Below are 24,478 nucleotides of genomic sequence, written 5' to 3' on the forward strand. Positions count from 1 at the left end.
ATGTACAGTATATGATACAGTACGTATACAGCAATTCACACTCGTTCAATATGTTTAGATGACCATGCATTTTTATTGACAGTAAATAGGAGTGCAAATATGTTCAATATGTTTAGATGACCATGCATTTTTATTGACAGTATATAGGAGTGCTGAGACTCAAACCCATAGTCTCTCAATTATAATACAACATTTTATAGTATATATTTTTATATATATATTTAGATATATTTCAATACTCTTTTATTGATGACAACCACAGTAATCAAATTTTACTTCTTCAGTCGTGTCAACCGTTATACTTTAAAATGCAGATCTTTCTACAAACCTTTTATTAGCAGATGTCATGAAATTGTGAGGTTGTACCAGTTGGGGTTGGCAAGGCCTACATCTTTCCACTGTTGTCGAAGAAAAAAGAAAAATATTGTAAGACATGACCAAAAACTAGAATAAGATATAAATATATGAATATTTTTAGGCACTAATAATTAAAGAAAAAATATTTTATCAGCACCCGAATCATTGTAATGATCACTTTCCTTCTAAAAATATCAAGCATTTTAAAAGAAAATTTAACGCCTTGTCTTTAATTGCAGGTCCAAGAGAACAAAGATGTCTGCATGTTTAGACCGCCGAGGAGGCAAGTGAGAAGTGGCCTGACCCTGGAAGACATCACCCGCAGGCTGTGTGCAGGTGTGTTACTGCATGGTAACATGAGCTCGCAGGAGTCTATTCATGTCTCTCTTTCAGTCTGTGATGATTAGAGCAGAAGCTCATGCAAGAGTGATCGGGGAGTAACAATTACACTCAACTATGTGTGACCAGCATACACATATATTCATTCCAACATGCTTGACTTCACACACCTTTCACTTTGGCCGTAAGCAGTGCAAACTATTTTTTGCCATACAACCAAAGAAGAGTTACATATAAAATCAAATCTGAAGATGCTCCAAGACATGTCACTTGTGTTGAAAGACGCGACACGACAAGCCAGAGGTTTTGCTGTTTATTACGGCATGTACAGTCATGTGTAATTATGCACTATATTGCAACCACAGTGGAGCTGATTGCCTATCTGAGTGCATATGGAGCCTCTGAGTCGCTGATCTAGAGCCAGATGATTATGAAAGCGTTAGATGTTGCCATGTTGTGGCCTGAGAGCCACGCAAAATTATCCTTAATTTAGCTACACACAAGCCAGCTAATAGCATAAGATGTGTGTTATGTTTGTTTTCAGACCAGGCTGCAGTGAAGGGATCTCATATTCAAGCACCGTCATACAATAAGGTCATAAGTTATTTGATAACAACAAAACAGTGACTTAGTGCTTCCCAAGGTGTGAGCCGGCCCACTCAACAATGGCTTTAGAACTCCTCCCTAATGATAGTGGATCATTATTAAATAATGACACGTCTCGCAGTTCACTAAGCAATCCTTTTGCCACTTATTACTGGGATTCATAGTGACAGTAAATTGTTAACCGTGGAGTGTGGTATTAGCTGGACCTTGCCAAATAGTAAGCAGACTGATGACAGCACCACTTCAAGTTTAATGAAGTCCCCAGAGGTATACAAAATGTATGAAGTAGATATAATGATTGGACAAATATTTTTTTGTTATGTTATAATTGGGTTTTTGAAACCAAAACCAAGCTGAGGATTTTTTTTTGCGCCTGGTGGGCTGGATCAAATGATTTTTCAGCCCAAGTGTCCTGGTTCCCTACTCCTGTTTTGTAAGGATATGGTTCCATATGTATAATGCATTTATGTGACCTTGTGTGATTGTTAATAGGGAAATAAATGAATATGGTGATTGGAGCCGAAATGACAGGCAGCTCAGCACAGAATCAATGCTGTCACAATCTAGAATCCTTACCACTTCCTTTTGGACAATGTGTTGAACTCATTTTTGTGAGGACCAAATGATAATTTTTCTGTTTGTCCATTGTGCTGTATGTTAATTGCCTTATTGAATTCTTCCATACACAAATTGATGAATAATGAGTTTTAAAATCAAAAGTCAGAAGAAAATTGTTCAACTGCTGTCTGGTTTATTTAAAAAAAAAAAAAGGGTTTAGGAACAAAAACATGTTTTCCATATTTCAATGTTGAAGTGAAGACGATTTCATGATTTGCTTTAGTAGTACAGGAATAATTTGGCAGGCCTGAAGTTTGACACATGGATTCAATGTATTACATTTACATTTGTATGTGGTTTTCTTTCACAGATTTAATATCACCTGAAGAAGCACTGCTTTTTTAAAATCACCCCATGGAAGTGACAAGACATGGCCTATCAAACCAAACTTAATCTGATAACATTTAATGAATTACTTTGCAATTTTAATAGCATGTGGCTGTTGTTAGTAGCACACACACTTCCTGAATCCATGTTATCTGGTTTAGACCAAAGACTCACACACAGGAGGGTTGTCAGAGTCCTGACTATGCATGGAGCTCAGGCCTGTGTCCGAGTCCTCGTCGTTGATGTTGCAAGACTTTGACACACCTCGGGCCTGCTCCACCCAAATGACACTCTTCTGCCCTGGCACCACTGCACCCTCATCTTCATCTGCCTTTGTGTCATCATCATCCTCATCAGCATCAATATCATCATCCTCATCCGGTTTGGTGTCCTCCAGTTCTAGGTCCATAGTCTCCACTTTGGCCAGTAGGTCCAGCAGTTCAGTCTCCTTGCTCTCCCAGAGTGCAAGACTTAGGTCCAAGTCCCCCCTAATGCCATCCAGGTCTGTCTTAAGTCTCAGGCCTATGTAGAGGCTGGTGTTCAGCTGTGTTTTGATCCTCTCCTCCTCCAACGCCATCTCACCTCCAGCCACACACTCCGGCACTGGAGGAGCAGACAAGCACATTTCCAACATATTTTCATCTTCTCCCCTCTCCTCCTGCCGTCGCTTCATCCACCTGCGGTTGAGCTCCTCCTGGATCTCTGCGGTGATGCTCTCCATGAGCGCCTCTCGCTCCACCAGCTCCTCCTGCAGCCGCACAACCTCCTCGCAACGCCACACATACTGTTCGAACTGGGCCAGAGCTTCCGGAGCAATTTTGTCAGTAGGGTCCTCCGGGAATGCAGAGGAGTCCTCCAAGTAGGTGTCCTGCACATAGTTGACCCCGTGTCGCTTCATGCGTTCAAAGTGCACCTTGGACTCATAGCTCTCAATCTCCTTATCCAACTCCTTGAGTCTCTGGACCTGCTGGCGAATGGTGTGATCCTGCGAGAGGACCAAGTGGACTAAAGTTTCCATCTTCTCCACAGAGCTCTTGTCTTTACCAAGCGCTTGCTCTTTCTTTTTGTTCATCTTATCCAACTTTCTGAAGGCCTTTCTTACAATGCGCCTCTGCCTCTCCTGGGACAAGTTGGTAGTTGCAGCGGGCCAGCAGATCCTAGCGGGGGCCCTGATCACCCCGCCAGGACCCCAATTCTCCCGACGTTGGACCACCCGAGCCTCAGCACTCCGGGGCCCATTGTTAGGAAGTGACGCGTCATTCCTGACCAGGACAAAGCGGACGTTCTCCTGCTCGTCCCCCCAGGCGCTCCACAGACGGAGAATTTTGGTCTTGTTGGGTAAAATCCTCTCAAAGCCCCTCCATTTCTCCACCATGCAATAGGACTGAGGGGGTCCGGACAGCATCCCAGCTGAGGCACCTTGCCGGAGGTTCTGGTCCTCCAGCAGAACTTGCACCACATCGGTGCATGTGGTCCTCTTAGTCAACCCGGAGACCAGCTTCTCTTCCCGGCAGACCCACACAGAGACTTTACCTTCTTCTGGGTCCATCTCATTCACCTTATGCAAATTCGTATATCCTGTTTATTTATTTTTTCATCAATCTTTGGGGATCAAACTCCAGTGTGCCAGTCAGTTTAAGAAAAGTAAAACCGGCAAGTCCAAAAGTATGCATTGAAAGGACAAATGAGCATCAGAGCTCATTTCGAAAGTTATTACATCCATTTCTTGCCCGTCGTCGACTTCACGCGGTCTTTTCCCGCTGCGTGGACATCGTGTCACTGCCCTCGGCAAAAAAAGAGAAAAAGAAAACAGCAGAGAGAAGACGAGCGTGCCTGCTTGAGTTGAGATAGGCTGCTTGTGCGTGGAAGAGAAAAAGTGGCTGCTGGCGGCTCTGGGACACGCCCCCTCTAGTCCTCTCCTCCTCCTCTTCCTCACGTGCACAAATGCAAATACAGAAAATATCAATCCAAATAATCGGATTTTATTTAGTCTGTAAGCAAATTAAAACGTTTGAAAATTGTGTAGTTCTATTGAGCTGCACACTGCACAGTAGCATGTGTTGTTATCAAAAGCCATCCAGAGCGCTGATGATGAAGCAGATAAAAATCCATCTTTTAGGGCCTGTAGAGGTATTTTCCCGACCTTTTTTTATTCACGGCACACCTTGTCATTGGAAAAAATCTCGAGGCACACCACCAAAAAAATCTGTTAAGTGTTACATCAGCTTCTATATTAAAATCAGTTATATTACAAGACGGTTCTATTCCTATATATGTATGGAGGGTCGAATAATAAGATAATCACGAGCGAGGCTTGCATGGTGTAGTGGTTAGTGCTCTGGGCTCCCACCCCAGCGACCCGGGTTCGAATCTCAATGGGACATAGAAATTTTATCAATGAAAACTTTGCAACACAGTTGCTCGTGTGCTACCCAATATAACCATAAACCTCCTTAGTGTTAAGGTTAGAGCTAGGGTTAGGGTTAGAACTAGGGTTGTGTTTGACCTGCGTGAAGTTGGCCCCCCACCAGCCGCAAAACTTAAGCAAAATAGTCTGTTTCGTTTGTGCTTCGTTTGTGCTGGTTTGTGCAGCAAAAATGTTCGTTTGTGCTGCTATGGTTTTTTAGTTATGAACGATTCTTTTATAGGTCATCCAGAGTTCACCCAGCCCCCCATCTGCTCAGAATGGACCCAAAATGGTAGCGTTCGTTTGTGCTTCGTTAGTGCTGGTTTGTGCAGCAAAAATTTGCGTTTGTGCTACTTCCGTTTCGGAGATATTAGACATTTATTTTATAGCGATGACGTCACCCAGCCCCCCACCGGTCTCCAAATGGACCCAAAATGGTACCGTTCGTTTGTGCTTCGTTTGTGCAGGTTTGTGCAGCAAAAATGTTCGTTTGTGCTACTTCCGTTTCGGAGATATTAGACATTTATTTTATAGCGATGACGTCACCCAGCCCCCCACCGGTCTCCAAATGGACCCAAAATGGTACCGTTCGTTTGTGCTTCGTTTGTGCAGGTTTGTGCAGCAAAAAAATTCGTTTGTGCTGCGATGGTTTTTTAGTTATGAACGATTCTTTTATAGGTCATCCAGAGTTCACCCAGCCCCCCATCTGCTCAGAATGGACCCAAAATGGTACCGTTCGTTTGTGCTTCGTTAGTGCTGGTTTGTGCAGCAAAAAGTTTCGTTTGTGCTGCTTCCGTTTCGGAGATATTAGACATTTATTTTATAGCGATGACGTCACCCAGCCCCCCACCGGTCTCCAAATGGACCCAAAATGGTACCGTTCGTTTGTGCTTCGTTTGTGCAGGTTTGTGCAGCAAAAAGTTTCGTTTGTGCTGCTTCCGTTTCGGAGATATTAGACATTTATTTTATAGCGATGACGTCTGGTAGCCCCGCCCCCTTGTTTACTTCCGAACGACCCAAAATAGTGTCGTTCGTTCGTTTGTGTTTCGTTTGTGCTGGTTTGTGCTGCAAAAATGGTACCGATTGTGCCGGCTGCTACGGTTTTGCAGATATTACACATTTAATTCATAGCGAAGACGTCACCCAGCCCCACGTCACTGTATTTTGTCGCGAATTTCAAGCTCCTGGAATGCTCCTGATGCAGGACGAATACAAGGTAAATATGTTCTTAGCCTTTTTTTCTTTTCTTTTTATCTTACAGAAAACTTTCACTGCGGGGAATGGCTTTTAGTACGAGGATATTTCTGTAATTATGTTTGTATCGTGCTCATTGATTAATTTCCTTGTTTTCAATAAGCCTATGTGATCATTTTTTTCAATTACATCTGACGTGCAAAAGGTTCACCGCAACCTAAATACCCTGATGAGTCTATGTCTGCTCCCTCCAAAACATTAATTAATGCAACAATTAATACATGTATGTGAAGTTGATGACAGCCATAAAAAGAAACTTGAAAACGTGAAAAAATAACTTTCTTTGTCAAAGGGAACATTATCAACATTTTTTCCCAACAATTCAAACAATGCATCACTGCACTGTGTAGAACACAGCATGTGGGAAGATCTTAGTATTTACTGATGCTGCTTTCACTCCACTTCCCAGGTCATTATAGATCTCCCAGGCATATGCAGTCCTCCTGCAGTATGCCACATAATGCCCGAGAGAATCCTGGGTCAGTCCTGGTTCAAAGCCAATGACTGCTCTCAAAGTAAAGGTCTTCTCTTTTAGCTCCAGACTGGAGGGAAATTCAAGCAAGGCAACTTCCTTGCAACTGCTACCAAGGTCAGTGTCAATCCACACAAACTCTCCCAGATTCTAGCTGTGAGTAACATTACCTGAACACAGAGCCTTGCCTGTATTGTTGTCCAGAGTTTTGAATGAAGACGGACACCGGGAAGGATTTTTGGCGTTCAGTGAATCATTCAATTTGTCATTTATTTAATACTAATTTATTTTCTAGAGATGTCATATCCTTACTTCATGGATCGTTAATTAACCATTTGTTTGTGCCATTGCAATTTTTCATTATTAAAATCATGCATCTTCATTAACCTCCTGTCATGTATTTTATTCTTTTTCACTTGACATCATGATAACTCCTTAATTCTTACACATGTATTATCCAACTAATTACCATGCCAAGTGACCTCTGCAGGTCGGTAAGACATATCGCAACAGGGTGGCAAAAAACAAAGACGTGCAACTTTTTCAAGCGACAAATGCACAACTATCTCCGAAGATTTAACAGTGAGTGACAGAAAGCGTCTTTTTCTGGGAAGTGACCATCGACAGACACATGTATGGCGAACATCACAGGAAAATAAATCGATGGACTTCGGAGACCCTGAGCCAAGCCACCTGCCAAATTTTGCCACCCTGCGCAAGGCAAAGCAAGAGAAAAATGATTTGGCATTAGGTGACAAAAATCCAATTTTATCATTGTAGATGTTGAAAAATACAGTGCACCTCACAGTGACAGCATCAAAGACATTGGACTTGACAAGTTCTTCTGTCACTATTGGAGTCAAACACAAATGCACGTGTACAAGAGCTTAAAGAAATCCCACCCAATATTATGTGTTGATGCAACTGCAATATGTCTGGCCATATCTTCCTGTATCAGGGCGTTATGACAGGGCATACCAGCTCCAGTGTCCCAGTCGTGCAGATGCTGTCAGAGAAGCATGATGCTATCACACAGTGGCTGAAGGAATGGATCCATGCAGGTGCATCTGTTCCTAAAGAAGCAGTGAGTGACTTTTCTCTGGCGATTCTTGGAGCTCTAGTCAAAGCTTTTACCCCTCATCCTGATCTGAAGAGCTACATCAATGAGTGCTTTAACATTTCACGTGGGAATCAACCTGGACATCTACCCCATGTTTTGTCAGGGTAGATGTAGCACACTGCATTAAGATGATCTGCCGATGGGACTGCCTGAAAAACAAAAGACCTCGTGTTACGGATTTCTTTGTTAGGTCAATAGCACAGCTTCTTAAGTCACAATGTTTGCAACATGCAAAAGAACTTCTTTGTGCTATCACCATTGCGGCACTGAGTGAGACAGAGGGTAATGACAATTCTGGAGCCCCTATCCCATCAGAAAACTGCAAGAAATGCTTGAGAGCGCAAATCGCAGAGGAATTTGTCCCCATTTCAGATGAGGAAGTTGAGGAACAAGAACCAAGTGATGGATTAAATCAGCACATCCAGACTAATGTCCGAGAGTGGGTGACAGAAATATGTGAGGAGAGCAGGTCACTTGCCATGGCTGATGGGGATAGAGACAACATCCACTTCCTCCCTGAGATTATTCCCCAAATAACAAGACTTGGAAGTTACTTGCCACTCTGGACAGCAATAATGGTCCCTCTCTTCAAAAGCGCCAGCATCACTGCAAGTTCCGCAGCTGTTGAAGCAGAGTTCAAAAACATAAAAAAGGCCTTTTCAAGCATGAAAGCCTACCCATTCGTGTGGACCGGTTTGTTGCTCGTCATCTTTCCTTCATTGAGGGAAACATGCGGATTTGCTCTGCAAAACAAAAAGGTGATGTGTGTGATGCCACGACCGTCAGAGAGCCTGACAATGTCTGCAGTACTTCTCAAACTGAAGTAGTAAACAAAAGGGGAGAAAAATCTCATCCTGGAGCGGAGCCAGATGCATCTACTGACAGTGCAGTTGAAAACTGGAGAGGTTTAGCAGTCCCACCGAAAAAAAGAAAGATAACTTCATATCTCTCTCCTTGTCCTGAATGGCTGCATATTGACACACAAGTGGGCTGGAAAAAAGTCAAGGTACCATTGTTGAAAAACGGGAACCATCAACAGCCTGTTAAACTTCGCACATCAAAAGTGTTTGTGCTCAATACTTGTGCATTTGATTCTGTCTTGCAATGCTTATGCTGTTCTTTCTGTGAAAGTTTTTCATTTGAAAAGACTGTTCTGAACTATGAATGTGGGAACCAATTCCTCCACCTGGTGAAAACCATCACAACACAGAGTGTGAACCCACAGGTATACTCACAGAGGGCAGAACTGCTGGGGGAAATATTCAAACCTGTCCTCCTGACCTCTGGTGCTCTCCAAATTGATGCACAATGCCACATCTCCACTGTAATTGAGAGCGCAATGAGGAATATTCCAAGTGTTTATTTGATAAAACAATGCTCCTCACAGTACTGCAGTTTAAGCCAACAAGTAACAAGGCAAGTTTCACTTGTTTGTCCAAACGTTGCTGTCCTGCAGACCTGTGGCATGGCTTCTCTTCAGACTGCTGCTGAAGAGGGACTCAGCCTTCCTGACTCTCTCTGCCTCAGGCCAATTGAAAATCTTTCCCAGTGTCCGTCTTCATTCAAAACTCTGGACAACAATACAGGCAAGGCTCTGTGTTCAGGTAATGTTACTCACAGCTAGAATCTGGGAGAGTTTGTGTGGATTGACACTGACCTTGGTAGCAGTTGCAAGGAAGTTGCCTTGCTTGAATTTCCCTCCAGTCTGGAGCTAAAAGAGAAGACCTTTACTTTGAGAGCAGTCATTGGCTTTGAACCAGGACTGACCCAGGATTCTCTCGGGCATTATGTGGCATACTGCAGGAGGACTGCATATGCCTGGGAGATCTATAATGACCTGGGAAGTGGAGTGAAAGCAGCATCAGTAAATACTAAGATCTTCCCACATGCTGTGTTCTACACAGTGCAGTGATGCATTGTTTGAATTGTTGGGAAAAAATGTTGATAATGTTCCCTTTGACAAAGAAAGTTATTTTTTCACGTTTTCAAGTTTCTTTTTATGGCTGTCATCAACTTCACATACATGTATTAATTGTTGCATTAATTAATGTTTTGGAGGGAGCAGACATAGACTCATCAGGGTATTTAGGTTGCGGTGAACCTTTTGCACGTCAGATGTAATTGAAAAAAATGATCACATAGGCTTATTGAAAACAAGGAAATTAATCAATGAGCACGATACAAACATAATTACAGAAATATCCTCGTACTAAAAGCCATTCCCCGCAGTGAAAGTTTTCTGTAAGATAAAAAGAAAAGAAAAAAAGGCTAAGAACATATTTACCTTGTATTCGTCCTGCATCAGGAGCATTCCAGGAGCTTGAAATTCGCGACAAAATACAGTGACGTGGGGCTGGGTGACGTCTTCGCTATGAATTAAATGTGTAATATCTGCAAAACCGTAGCAGCCGGCACAATCGGTACCATTTTTGCAGCACAAACCAGCACAAACGAAACACAAACGAACGAACGACACTATTTTGGGTCGTTCGGAAGTAAACAAGGGGGCGGGGCTACCAGACGTCATCGCTATAAAATAAATGTCTAATATCTCCGAAACGGAAGCAGCACAAACGAAACTTTTTGCTGCACAAACCTGCACAAACGAAGCACAAACGAACGGTACCATTTTGGGTCCATTTGGAGACCGGTGGGGGGCTGGGTGACGTCATCGCTATAAAATAAATGTCTAATATCTCCGAAACGGAAGCAGCACAAACGAAACTTTTTGCTGCACAAACCAGCACTAACGAAGCACAAACGAACGGTACCATTTTGGGTCCATTCTGAGCAGATGGGGGGCTGGGTGAACTCTGGATGACCTATAAAAGAATCGTTCATAACTAAAAAACCATCGCAGCACAAACGAATTTTTTTGCTGCACAAACCTGCACAAACGAAGCACAAACGAACGGTACCATTTTGGGTCCATTTGGAGACCGGTGGGGGGCTGGGTGACGTCATCGCTATAAAATAAATGTCTAATATCTCCGAAACGGAAGTAGCACAAACGAACATTTTTGCTGCACAAACCTGCACAAACGAAGCACAAACGAACGGTACCATTTTGGGTCCATTTGGAGACCGGTGGGGGGCTGGGTGACGTCATCGCTATAAAATAAATGTCTAATATCTCCGAAACGGAAGTAGCACAAACGCAAATTTTTGCTGCACAAACCAGCACTAACGAAGCACAAACGAACGCTACCATTTTGGGTCCATTCTGAGCAGATGGGGGGCTGGGTGAACTCTGGATGACCTATAAAAGAATCGTTCATAACTAAAAAACCATAGCAGCACAAACGAACATTTTTGCTGCACAAACCAGCACAAACGAAGCACAAACGAAACAGACTATTTTGCTTAAGTTTTGCGGCTGGTGGGGGGCCAACTTCACGCAGGTTAGGTTTGTGGTAAGAAACTCCCCTCCTTGAGGGAGGGAAGGTAGGTGCACGGTCCATCCATCCAGGACCCCAATCAGCCCCCAGCTCACGGTTCTGACGGGCAACGCGGCGGCGCCGGCCATAATGGACCGTCGTCCAACCCTGATCCATGGCTGTGGATTCAGAATTTGCCTTTGTTATATATTTAATAAAGTTGTTTTTAAAAAAAATTCAATAAAGTTGTTTTTAATAAAGTGTCAAATTTGATTTAGTTTGGCCAATATGCAATGTGTGCCCTGACAACGTTTCAGCTATTGTAAGCCTTCATCAGGTCTGGCACACATGAAATAAAAGAAAATAACATATATTTTTTTGTTTTATGAGGTGCAACAATGTGTCTTGCTTGCAGTCCAATTTCGCACTAAAGACTTTTTTCTTTGCGGATTCTTTTTATATCCTCAGCTTGGTTGAAGTTTTAAATCGTTTTTGTTTTCTAAATCTTTTTTGTTTTTCGAAATTTCGTTTTAGAAATGTTACATTGTTTAAGTTTAAATTTGCGTTTTCCAATTTATTTTCATATTTAAACTAGCCATCACATTAGGTTTAAACAAAATATTTAATTCTGGTCAATATGAGTCAATTTGTTACTGGTATTGTATGAAACATGTTAACATACTAATTTTGTTTTTTTGTTTTTAAGGTGTTATATTTTTCTTGTTTTTTGTTTTTTCAAGTGGGCGTGGTCCAGGATCCAAAATTGAGGTTCCAACTGCAGGTAAGTGGCGCACAGGTAGGTGGATGATATATGTATATTGGGGTTTTGCAAATTTGTAATTATGTGAATGAGAATGTTTGGTGACCTTTGTTTAATTCCTTTTTTATTTTGTTATTGATTCATTTTTTATTCATTTTTTATTCTTTTTTCACTCAGTTTTTTAGGTGGGCGTGGTCCGGGGACCAGACGCATGGTTCCAATTGGAGGTAAGTGTCCAGGTAGGTATCAAATATATGGGTTCGAATTAACTAATACTCATTTGTCCTAATTGTGTATATTGTGCTACTGTATGGAAGGTCTGTTCCTGGTGGGACGTAAATAGGGACTGGGATTGGGGAAAGGGTTAGGGTTAGGGTTTGGGTTAGGGTTGGGGGCAGGGTTAGGGTTGGGGGCAGGGTCAGGGGTGGGGTCAGGGGACAAAGCCCGATCCCCATGTGCAGACACCCCTCTTGGGCGGTCCTGGTTGGGAGGGAAGCGGCTGGGCTTACTGGCCACCACCGTGATCTTCCTCTGTGGGCGTGGGGACAGCGTTAATTTTTGGCTCTGAATCTCAACCTCCCCCCCTGGCTCCGGAACCTGGGGCCCCTTATCGGCGACAGGTGTGAGAGGGTTAGGGTTAGGAACAGGTTTGGGGCCAGGCTTAGGTTTGGGAGCGGAGCGCAGCAGGTCAGCACGGTCTTGCAAAAAGTCCAAAATGTCACACTCCACCACCGAAATTGTGTTTGGTAGTATGCGCGGAAAATTTCGCTTGGCCCAACCAACCGCCACTTGGAAAGCAGCCTCCCATTCCAGATTGTGGTTCTAGAGTGCCAATTCCATGTCGTTCCGGCAGGCATCTAGGTGGAGCTCGTAATGGCGTTTGAGGATCTGGCAGGTGGTCTTGCCCCAGGACTTGGCATTGTCCACAATCTGCCGCACAACACCCCCATCAAGGAATGCCGGCTTGATCATTGTGGACAGCACCTCCTCCATCCTTGTGACCATCCGAGGTTGTGTAGCCCACCTCTGGGGGTCTACATTGTTCAGGTGGTGGTTGACCTTAATCAAGTTAAAGATTTTGCGGACCAAGCAACCAAATGTGGCCTCTGCCGGTCTCCACTTGGAGGTCCGGGTTGCAGCTCGAGGGGGACCACGTTGGTCCTGACTTGGTTGCCCGCGGCCTTGGCGAACCACTGTCGCATATGAATCGAATCCGGAGCCGGGTGGTCTGAAGGGACCCGGAGGAGGCACAGGCTGGTTAGGTTTGTGGTAAGAAACTCCCCTCCTTGAGGGAGGGAAGGTAGGTGCACGGTCCATCCATCCAGGACCCCAATCAGCCCCCAGCTCACGGTTCTGACGGGCAACGCGGCGGCGCCGGCCATAATGGACCGTCGTCCAACCCTGATCCATGGCTGTGGATTCAGAATTTGCCTTTGTTATATATTTAATAAAGTTGTTTTTTAATATATTTAATAAAGTTGTTTTTAAAAAAAATTCAATAAAGTTGTTTTTAATAAAGTGTCAAATTTGATTTAGTTTGGCCAATATGCAATGTGTGTCCTGACAGATAGAAATACTGAACAGCATTCAGAACTGGCCGTTTATTTGAAAGTGAATAGCATAAGCATACAAAGTCTCTACAAAGCTAGAAAATATCTAACATACTTTAGAGGGGAAAACGTTACAAAGCAAAGATCAGACCCTGTGCGGTACCAATAGACACACCACGAGCATTTCGGTTCTCTTACATGTACTCTCTTTTTCACAAAACAGGATGGATATTAGAATATCAAAGATATACACAACATCTGTAATAAACGTCATTGTCACCTTTATACAAAGCACCTTAAAAACAAACAAATAAAAATCTCCCATTACTCAAACGATGGGGAACAAATATTCAAGGCCATTTGGGAACATGTTACTGAGTTGCTGTGCCATGTATGTTTCTAAATCTTCTAAGACAGTATTAACAACACAGCAGGCATTCACGAACGTAGCAGGCGCGTTTTGAAATACATCAAATATTCACCATTTCATTTGACATTCTCTTTTTGGAGGAGTGTCAACCAAGTTGATCAAAAGTGTCCCAAAAGTATGTTTAAAAAAAAAAGGTGAAACAGTTAGAGGATCAGATTATGTACTGGAAAAAAATATACGCTTAAATTACAGGATTCAGCGAGAAGCCCATCAGGTTTCTTTTCCATTTTTACTGTACTTTTTTTCTCTTCAGTTTTTCTGACAGAATTAAAATTTTCTTTGAAATCCTCCAACAGTCAATATTCTCATTGAATGCATGAACCTTCATGACAAAATGTATCCACAAAGATTTGGTGGTGACACACCACCAAACGTCAGTGGTGTGGAATCTCAACGATGAACAGAATGATCAATAGATACAATATTTCAACGGAGAACACAGACGTTGTTTTGAATGAGTCATCTGACAACACAAAGATACATGTACGCGACCAGATGCTGCTTTTATCAAAAGACGCCGTGTTTTATTTACGTGGGAAGGAATACATGCTACAAGACAATGACGATAAGACATTAGTACAATATTAGAGGGGAGGGAAAAAACATGGAATGGTATTTGGTGGTAAAGAGAAGACACTTTAGACAAAAGGCACTTTAGCATGGCCATTTAGGATGATATGGACCAACCAGCAAATGCCATCTGCTACAGTGCACAGCTTTTGGTTTGTGTATCATAAATGTATTTCTTAGCGAGTAACCAAACAGGAAAGAAGGTGCTGTTTTTAGGTGTTTAATGTGCCCTAGTCAACAACTAAAAAATAAAGATTAAAAAAATAATAATAATGAGGCCACGTGCCTGTAATGATCAATATGAACATTAGCAGACTTTCAGTCTTTTGAAACACATAAGTTGGTTAACGTGTTAAAGCTCAAGTAAGCTGGTATAAATCGACTGAACGTTTATTTGGAGGGACATCATCCTTTTTTTAATCGTTCTCCCATTTTGTACATGATGAGCAACTGTGTTACATAGTTTATAAAATTCACAGTGCTTTGCAAAAGATCCTTTACAACATAGTTGATATTTCACATTGTCACTACATCTAAATCAGTGCTGTTTCACAAAAATGTACCTGAATTGTTTAATTTTGCTTATAAATTTTTAATAACATACATTTTTTGATAATTTTCCTGGAGTTACAATATAGTGTATATATATTCTATTCATAATAATTTCCCAAAATGTAAAGGCTATCTTTTCTTTTGTGACAAAAACATAGAAAATGTTAGAAAAATTTGATTTTCTTTGGGACAGACCATTTTTTGTGCAAGATGTGTAGCTTGCACAAGTTAACATTTCTATCTTTACAAAAGCACCTCTGTACTGTTCTATATGACAATGTGGTAGTGTTATTCCCCCTAACATGAACTTGCAATGATTATTGATGATACACAGGGTCTGATCTTTAAGACACACACATACACACACGCAGTCTTAGGAATTGAGAAATATTTGCTTTTGTTTTGTTTTCAAGTAGATACGCAACACAAAATTAGAAAATAACTGGCAGTAGCTGGAGATGAGCCTCATGGAGATGTGATATCATCAGGCGATATCAGAAACTTTACTTACATCAGATCTGACATATTCGGTTGAAATGAAACTTGTCTCACAGGGGTTATGATGGTGCAGCTTATTTTTTTCCTAGAGGGGAGTTCTCTGATTCAAAGACACTTTTGTAGATTAAATATTCTGACATTTCACTTTAAATGTCAAATTCTTACACCATGAAAAGGCCATACGTGTGTGTGTGTGTGTTGGGGGCTGCAATTATTCCTTGATGAGACGATAGATGTGGTGCTGTGCTCCATGCTCATTGTTTGACACCTCAAAGACACAGGCCATGCACAGCAAGGTCTCCTGAGTATCCCTGTTGCTCACAACCTAAAATCCCCAAATATGAAGACTCATCAGAAATGTGTCATCGAACAAAACGACATCACACATACTGTGTTGGATGCTCACCAGCAGAATAGTAAAGTTCTCCAGTACGCTGTTCATCATGTATTTCTCCGGCAGGTGTTTGAGCTTGTGGATGAAGTTGATCATGTATTCACACATCGGAGAGCGACTGATTCTGTAGACAAAACGTCCGTTCTCAAACCTGGCGTACTCCGTCTGAGAAAAGAGAGGGGTGACATGACTTTTGCGGACAAGTCCATACCCACTCCTGGGAAATCATAAGTTTCAGACATCCGGCTAAGAAAAGTGCAACTTAACTCAAAGAGCTAAGACTAATTCTATGTGCACAAAAGATCTAAATCGAGCCATTCAGACCGTTGTAAATAAATCTGATACAAATTGTATATGGACAAAACATTCAGAATCGAGCTGCAGTTTGAACGTAACCTAGAGAGAGTGAAACACAAGCCAAGTAACATGTCATTAAAAATACATTTCTTAAAGGAGTATACAAAATACAGTCTTACCTCCACCTTCTCGACAACCTGCTTGCCAAAAGAGCAGACCTTGGTGGAGCAGGTGATAGTCATGTTTTCTGAGCTCTCATAGTGGCTAGTGACCCCGTAGAAGGCCGCTGGGTCTTCTTGGACATTATAATTAAGGTCAGCCTGCCGAGAAGGAAGCAAAAAGGAAGAATGAAGTCAAACTACACAAATAGGATGATGACACAACCTTCACTTATGTCCAAATGGTTGTACAAAGTGAGAGCTCTTGAGGGTCTGGTCTGATAAAAATACAAGCCACGCAGCGTCCTCTGCTGGCTGTCACTGTCTCCACAGAAGCCGGATTAACAGTGAATCTGTTTTCAAATTATTTCTCTAATAAGGATTATTTTGACAAGAATCCAAAACGTCATCAATGCAACTGTGCAAAGTTGAGAATTATACAATTCAAATTAAATAGTTTTTTTTACCACGTGTAATCTCCATGTAAAATGTACTCAACAAGATACCAAAACAATAATGGATGTAATTGGGTTTAAATTTAGTCAGAGAATAGAAAACATTCAGTCCAGACTAACAAGAACATGTTGCTCCTATATGACTACTTGAGAGAATTGTGTGAGTGTGTGTGTGTATGGGGGGGGGGGGGGGGGGCATTGCGGCGTGCACTACTTGTAATGAGTTCTCCAAGGACAGCTGTGGTGGGAGTTAAATTTGCCATGAACAAACACACGCACGCTCCCATACATACATACACACACACACACACACACACACACATGCACGCACGCACACACGTAAACAGCTCTTTCTTGCTGCATATATTGAATAAGTTGATCATAGACGTAGATTCAAAAGATTCAAACAGAATTCAAACCCACTATTTTTGCATGATTATTATTTTAGTGCGCAGATGAGACTTTTTTCAATATTTATATGTGAATGTATGAGCAAATTAATCTTTAGTATAATCACTATTGTCTTCCTTGCTTGCTCACTGAAAAGACCCGTGAGAACTCTGAGAAAGCGTGACATTTAGGTCCTTTCAACTAAATTAAAAAATCGAGTCAATCAAAAAAACCCGACTCAAATAAGTTTCTAATTACCGAGGTTCTCTTATCCATTTGTTGAGTCTCTGAAAAAAAACCTGTGCTTTCATAATCACAACAGAGTGGATTTTGGGTGCCACTTGATGTCATATATTTTCTTAATTGGAGATGGAGCGACACAGGAGTCGGGAGGTGAGCAGGTGTTCAAACAAAGCCTGTGTGTGTGTGTGTGATCACTGCACCACTTCCATATCCCAGGTGGAAAGAAATCACACATGTAAAACATACACACTCACTTTCACACCTGCCAGCACAAGGAAATGTCCCAATGGAAATCTACCGGTTGACCTATGACACTATTTTGGACAGTTTCAAAGCCTGTCTGAAACTTGGATTATATGGGTTGAGAATAGAGATGGAGAAAACCACAAATGTGTGTATCGTATGCATCAAGTCCAGTTCAGATGTGTGCTCACCCAAAACTTGATGAGATAGAAGGCGTTTTGAGGACCCTTGGTAAACAGCTCCTTAAGGCCGCCCTTCTTTTCAGGAAACTTGTCATAGATTTGCCTGATGTCCACACACTCCAGCAGGGGGTCACTGTAGCTCGGATTAGTCTGATTGATGTGCACAAATAGGTGCTTGTTGTACTAAGGAGGAGAGAATAACGGACAAATTAGAGGCCGACAGACACATTAAGAACATTCACGACACAGGTTGTTAATTATGGATTGAGTGGATTTAGATATTTTCTTCCTTCAATACGTTTAGTTAGATGAGTCACTTCAATGACTGCGGAATGCAAAAAAAAACAACACAAAACCAAATATTGACAAAACCAAACATACCGATTTATGTTAAGACAAAACAAAGAACACATTAAAAAATAAAGAACAAGATAAAGTTATCATAATACAGGGATGTAAAAGTGTGCCGAGTTGTGCAGGATCATCAGGTGCGTCGTGGGAAACGTCAATTGGTTTGACGAAAACGATATATTTTCAAAATAAAGTGCCATTTTGTAACCTCATCTATGCCAACCACGTATGGTAATAAGCAAACAAATCAAATGTTCTTCTACTAGATGACATTGGCATTATAGGCCCTGTTTTCGTAGACGTGTGCTTATGATTATTGCTGCATTTGGCAATTTGGTGACCAAGAATAGACAATAATTTAGACTACTTAAAAGCAGCGTATGAACATGAATCTTTTAAGTACTCCATAAAGTTGCCAGCTGAGGTATTGTGTGCCATAAAAATTTAAAATACAAACAAAAACGATGAAACAAGATGAATGCCGGCTGTCTGTATGTGCAAGGCAGAAAAATGGCATTGAATCTACACAGTGGCAGTATGAAAGATTGACTGACGAGACAGACCTTTAACAAGGTTATCAACAAGGTTATCAAGCAGGCTATCTGTCATCTGAGTTCATGTGTATGTTTGTGTGATACTGACTGCTTCTTGGTCTCGTTGGGTTTCCAAAAACGATGAGAACTCCGCTAGTCTTAGTTTAGTGGTGCCGATCGAGCGACCCTGCCACGCTGGCTCTCTGTGAGACTCGGCTGCGGGACGCTCATAACCTAAAGCACACACATACACGCATGTGTACAAACACGCACGCGCGCACACAAAGAAATTTATGGAATGCCATCATTAAATTGCTTTATGACGATTGACATATTGATATGATTGACATATTGGCACAATGACACTTATATCTAAAAAAAACAACAATATTGCATCATTATTGACAACATGACATGATTTGAGATCTCCGCGACACAGTGGCAAACGGTCAGCCCCAGCAAGGATGGATGGATATTTATTATTTTCATTTTGTAATGATTCATTCGGGTAGGTATTATTATCGTGAATAGAATGCTGCTAAAAAAAAATATATTCTTCACCAGTTTTTAATGTCAGGCTGCCATCCCAGAAAATGTGAAATTGTCAGTGCCTAACCAGCCATGAGTCTCACCACGTCAACGCTGTGTTCAATAGTATTAAATTATCATTAATAATTATGAAATCTATTTCACAAAAATAATCTACAATACACAGACACACATTTATGTTACAGACATGACGACAGACTGGAATTTCCACAATTCTAATCAACCACACCTATTGTAAACCCTGTTCTCCATGTGAGGTGTATCTTTTCATTGTCTAAAATGGCATAAAAACAACTGGTTAAAATTGATCGGTATTTAAAATCGCCCGCGATTGGCTGGCAACCATTTCAGGGTGTCCCCCGCCTACTGCCCGATGACCACTGGTAGAGGCTCCAGCACGCCCGCAACCCCCGTGGGGACGAAGCGGTACAGAAAATGGATGGATGGTATTTAAAATCTAAGGAAGCAGATTGACCCACTTTTTTCTACTCGGGACCCTGGCACAAGGTGACCTGGCCCAATCAAAAACTGCTCTATAGAGAAGGAGTGGCCTAAAGAGCGTGAAGGAGGACCACCTGTTCGCTTCAGAGAAAAGAGATAATTGTCGTGTGGTTCCTCTCACCTGTGATTGTGGTGGTCCCCGCTGTCTGCACCGAGTAGGCTTGCTGCGAGAACGGCTTGATGCTGAGAGAAAGAGGCAGATAGAAAGGGCACCATTAAAAGGCTGAAAGGACCCAAGACACAGCATGGCCAGTCACATTGTGCCTGCATTGTACTGAAAGGGATTACAGTGTGTTCTGTGACTTGGAGGAACACTTGCACAAGCACAAGAGGTCAAGAGGGTCTAAAAGCTAAGAAGGCCTCATTTCATATCCTCATTACCATTATGCGGTCATGTGACTTTAACTTGAACTCAAGACATTATGCTTGTAGATAGGAGGGTCAAATAGAAGTGCCCCAAACGTAAGTAAATTCTGTCTGCTCCAAGCACTGTTTTACATGGGCAGTCTTTAGAGCACAATCGTAAGTACTTTAATTTACCTTCAAAATACTGTGCTATAAGGACATAAATTTGCCGGTACAGAATAGTTGTTTAAAAAGACTCTTACTAGAGGTTTATTGCCCTTTCAATAAATGATGAATTTCACAATAAAAGATGTGTAACCAGCAAGCCCATTACAGGCTATAAAAAAAAAGACTACAAAAACTCATCACACATCAATATTTTTATTTCATGATGTCTGTAAATAAACAATGCTGGATATTTTAGAGGACCAAATTATATAAAGTACACCAAAGGTGACTGGGGAGAGTTAATCGGTGAACACACAGTCCAGTAATTGGTAAGCAAATGGGCAATCAGTGAGCAAAAGCCTAATTGGCGGATGGCTCTATAATATCCTGACAGATTAGCTGTGTTAAAAGTCCCCTCTTCGCATCTGCTGGGAAAAAAAACAGAGCTGGCAATCTCAAATGTTAAATGTGTTCAATATTTATGTGGTCATCATAGACTTTGGCTCAGCCATCGACGTTATGATTGTCACATTGAAGGCAAAGCAAATTAGAAAGCGACCTGATGCCAGCCACCAATAAAATAATTCATCACAAAAAAGGAAGAGAAGAGCATGCCACCGCTAAAGAGCTAACAAGGAAGCAAAGGTTATCATTAAATCTTTTATTCCTTCTTCCATTACTTTTTCTTCTTTGTAATGTTAAAAAAAATGGCATGTGCACATCATGGTTAACAGAACAGGAGAGATTCCCAGGCTGGTTGTTATCAACTAGCAACTACCAATAAACAAGTCCCAACAAATTAATTTTGAAGTTGTTATTTTAAGATCCACCAACTACATCTTCCAAAAACTGGGAACACGTTACGGCTTAACTAAAGGCTGCTCTAGAACACAGTACAAAGTGATATCATTCATAATTAACAACGACAATGCAGCTTGAAAGAGTGCATAATGTGACTTACTCTTCTGAGGCGGAACTGGACTGTCCTCCAGGGATCATCCCCTGCCATAGCTGGAAAATGAAGCAATGAGCAAGGGGTGCATGAACATACTACAATTATTCAACATCAAAACATGGACAGTTTATGTTCTTTGTTTGTATAACTCACAGTGACAATACTTCTGGCCATCAAATATTTTTTACTTATGCAGATGTTATTTTTGATGTTTCAGTGTATGTTTGCATGCGCTACCTGTGTGTTGCCGGCAAAGTTGGCTCGCACAATTCCCGGCAGCAGCTTGCTGTGTATGGCAGTAGCTGAAACGATCTGAGAAGAGGACATGGACGAGATGCTCTGTAGTGCTTTTTCCTTGGCATTGTGATCCTAAAATGCAGCAGACACAACATTAAAGTAATATAATAAAATATCCCTAATATTTCAGAAACGGGAAATTTGACCTTAATCCAAATATTGACTGCATGTAAACGTGGTGTCTGATTGGCTATGAATTGGAACCAGATGATGTCACTTCACTTTTAAAATAAAAATCTACTATCTTTGATTGAGTCTAATATTTTATGTATTTGTACAGTATTTATTTTTAAATATGGTTGAGTTTTTCTGTTAAATCTTGGTCAAATTATTTCTTTCAAGAATATGTTGTAAACAACTGGGATTACAGATTATTTATTACTTCCTATTTTGATGGGAGGGAGGGAGAGAGAGAGAGAGAGAGAGAGAGAGAGAGAGAGAGAGAGAGAGAGAGAGAGAGAGAGAGAGAGAGAGAGAGAGAGAGAGAGAGAGAGAGAGAGAGAGAGAGAGAGAGAGAGAGAGAGAGAGAGAGAGAGAGAGAGAGAGAGAGAGTATGTCATGTCATGTGGTGACTTTATCCACTTGCCTCTACAAGATGTGGAGGCATGTTATATTTTCTTTATTTATAGAATGTTTGAGTCAAGGAGATAATTGTAAATACTATGTTAAATCTTTGCTTTTGTATTTGTGGTATATGCCGTGGTTCTTTTCCGGTGTAGATCTAAGTCAAAGTAGTGGTAGGAGAAGAAGATCTGTCGGTCCTAAAATAGCAGTGACAAACTGTAATTTAGTGATAATGGAAGCCTGGTTAAAAGAAGATGACAGACAGTCAAACCGATGATTACAATTTGGTATGGCTTGAAAGAAGGACAGACTGATTATGTCAAACAGGTACCCTAGCCACTGAGGATTGAAGAATGACAAAATTAAGTAAATTGCCTACCTCTGCTCCTTTGCCAATGTTGGGGATGTCAGCAGTATTTCCCAAGTAATTGTCTGTGTGTGGTGCTGTGGCCTTAGTGGCAAGCATGCAAAATTTGCACCCAACATGCTCTACAATATGTGGTAGAACTGAAATATCACCTCGCAAGTGAGCAAATGTTCAATACTGAGGGACTAATAAAGTGGGAATTGTGCTGGATTTTCACATTAAATCCTCCAAACCATACCAGCTTATAGCAACTAGGGACCTGAATGTCATTGAAAAGCTCCGATTGTTTAAAAGGAAAATTCGACTCCACAAAGGTACAGTATTGACTATTCAATTAATTACATTGAAACAGACGAGAAGACAGATACCAGAATGTCCACAAAATTCCTGAAACCCGTCTTAGAGGACAGAATGGAAAGTAGGGGGTAAAGGACCATACGTATGCAGGATGAATACATATAAGAGGACATGAAGACATGGATGAGAAAAACCTAATTAAAGACGTCATATCGTGTCCTCAGTTTTTACCAAAGTATTCCCACCTTGTTAACATTTTAACACATTGCATTTATTTTGAATTTTAAATATCTTTGTAAAGTCTTACCTTTATCTTGGACTGGAACTCCCTTGATTTTCTTCTGGCTAATACCTGAATATGACTGGAAACCTGGAAGTACAGAAGAATACAAACAAGTAGAAAAGAGTGCAGAGGAGATGACAAAAAGAGCAGAGGAAACAACGAACAGTGGGTTACCATGGTTATGAAAGGACTCTTTTCACGCACTCACGCACATGCAAACACACTAGTCCCCTGAAAACAAGCTAGATTCATCTACGTGCGTCAAATGAGTGAGCAGGGAAGAAACATTGGACCAAAGACTGAGGTATTCACATGGGGTATGTACTATATGCACCAATAAAATATATGAACAATTACCGTATTTTCCGGCCTATAAGGCGCACCGGACTATAAGGCGCACCTTCAATGAATGGCCCATTTTAAAACTTTATCCTTATATAAGGCGCACCGGACTATAAGGCGCACCATTAATGCATCATGTAAGATTTCTAATCATTCTCCATTTTATCTTTTTTATTTCAACTTCAGATGGAACAAATTACTTTATAATCATAAAATAATGATCCATAGTCTTTTTGAGTCATGATTCATAGTTTTCAGCGGGCCACTTATGATTGATTTCATGACACAATACTTCGGGCCAGTTTGAATTTAGGAATTTGGTCCATATATAAGGCGCACCGGACTATAAGGCGCACTGTTGGTTTTTGAGAAAATTTTAGGTTTTTAGGTGCGCCTTATAGGGCGGAAAATACGGTACTTTGCCTTTATAGGTAAAACTGTATTATTACATGTACACGTGGGACAATAAATGAATTTGAATTAACTTTATGTTTACCTGTTTCCTTGTCCGCGTTTTTCCTGTGCGGAGCTTGATGTATCTTGCAATAAGCTCATTTCGACCTTGAAGGCAAAGACAAAACAGGAGTTACTTCTCCTGACAGATTGTATGTTCACATCCAAATGCATTTTCTTTCATCACAATAAGAATTCAGATGATGTTGTAACACTAATTTGGTGTTTGTGACCTTATGCCATGCAGCCTCACATAGTGGCGCTGTGATCATCATACCACACTCACACACACACACACTCACACACACACACACACACATGGATTTAATCAGGAACTCCCAATAACACGCCGTGGCTCTGAATACACATGACCCAACAATACGAGCATTCATGCAGACTGGCCAACCTCCGATTAACGAAAGCACCGGGCCAGCTGTAACCATCCTTACATGGGTACACATGTGTGAGTGCGCGTGCACATGATGATGATGATGATGACACACACACACGTACACAATGACATACACTGACAATGCTGAATAATTCAGCCCTTTGAATGGCGATCACAGCATGACCTGGCTAGTATAGATTAGTGCAGCCCAAGGAGCCATAAAGAATAAAGTGTGTGTTCACAGTGTTTGCAGACTATGCCCAATATAGTGTATTTTTTTTTGACAAGGCTGTGTGAAATTACATAATGTGTTACTTTGCATACTTGTAAACAAGGGTTTTCAGTGTTTTGCCTTGTTGGTTTCTGACAGTGCTTTTTGTTCCAATCGAGTGAAAAACCAAAGTCTGGCCAGCTGGCTAACTGACGGTCAAGATCAGCACAAAGCCAAACCTCAACACACAACCCAAATGGCTCACAACAATA

The 24,478-nt window shown here is 41.4% G+C and overlaps 2 protein-coding genes and 1 long non-coding RNA gene across 14 annotated transcripts in view; all 3 read right to left on the reverse strand.

Moving 5' to 3' along the window:
* Positions 1-913: 913 nt before the first annotated feature.
* LOC133157200 (ras association domain-containing protein 10-like) lies at positions 914-4,122 on the reverse strand. The gene has a single exon (XM_061283564.1). The coding sequence runs from the start codon at positions 3,794-3,796 to the stop codon at positions 2,405-2,407; it is 1,392 nt and encodes a 463-aa protein (XP_061139548.1). The 5' UTR covers positions 3,797-4,122; the 3' UTR covers positions 914-2,404.
* Positions 4,123-6,762: 2,640 nt separating this feature from the next.
* LOC133157201 (uncharacterized) lies at positions 6,763-10,888 on the reverse strand. 11 transcript variants are annotated; one of them, XR_009714969.1, is made up of 5 exons: positions 9,785-10,888; positions 9,158-9,337; positions 8,959-9,070; positions 7,515-8,822; positions 6,763-7,453 (listed from the first exon to the last, which is right to left on the reverse strand). It is a non-coding gene; the product is annotated as an uncharacterized LOC133157201 (long non-coding RNA). The 11 variants fall into 11 exon arrangements; XR_009714966.1 differs by having other exon boundaries at positions 6,763-7,649; positions 7,757-8,822; positions 9,785-10,887; XR_009714965.1 differs by having other exon boundaries at positions 6,763-7,645; positions 7,975-8,822; positions 9,785-10,885.
* A 2,335-nt stretch (positions 10,889-13,223) lies between these two features.
* The window catches only part of LOC133157140 (transcriptional enhancer factor TEF-1-like), a 28,983-nt gene continuing 17,728 nt past the window's right edge, over positions 13,224-24,478 (reverse strand). For both annotated transcript variants that reach the window (XM_061283434.1, XM_061283433.1), the window contains 10 exons: positions 23,648-23,712; positions 22,834-22,896; positions 21,239-21,370; positions 21,008-21,057; positions 19,655-19,716; positions 18,593-18,717; positions 17,609-17,782; positions 16,108-16,248; positions 15,644-15,796; positions 13,224-15,562 (listed from right to left, as the gene is read on the reverse strand). In XM_061283434.1, the coding sequence (XP_061139418.1) occupies positions 15,449-15,562; positions 15,644-15,796; positions 16,108-16,248; positions 17,609-17,782; positions 18,593-18,717; positions 19,655-19,716; positions 21,008-21,057; positions 21,239-21,370; positions 22,834-22,896; positions 23,648-23,712 (1,079 nt within the window). In that variant the 3' untranslated portion in view covers positions 13,224-15,448. The remainder of the gene's footprint in view (positions 15,563-15,643; positions 15,797-16,107; positions 16,249-17,608; positions 17,783-18,592; positions 18,718-19,654; positions 19,717-21,007; positions 21,058-21,238; positions 21,371-22,833; positions 22,897-23,647; positions 23,713-24,478) is intronic.

Source organism: Syngnathus typhle, linkage group LG7, assembly GCF_033458585.1.
Source record: "Syngnathus typhle isolate RoL2023-S1 ecotype Sweden linkage group LG7, RoL_Styp_1.0, whole genome shotgun sequence".
Lineage (NCBI taxonomy): Eukaryota > Metazoa > Chordata > Actinopteri > Syngnathiformes > Syngnathidae > Syngnathus > Syngnathus typhle.

What these genes read in the sequence shown, in the direction of transcription:
- LOC133157200 (XM_061283564.1), bottom strand. Translation starts at nt 3,796, where the DNA reads ATGGACCCAGAAGAAGGTAAAGTCTCTGTGTGGGTCTGCCGGGAAGAG.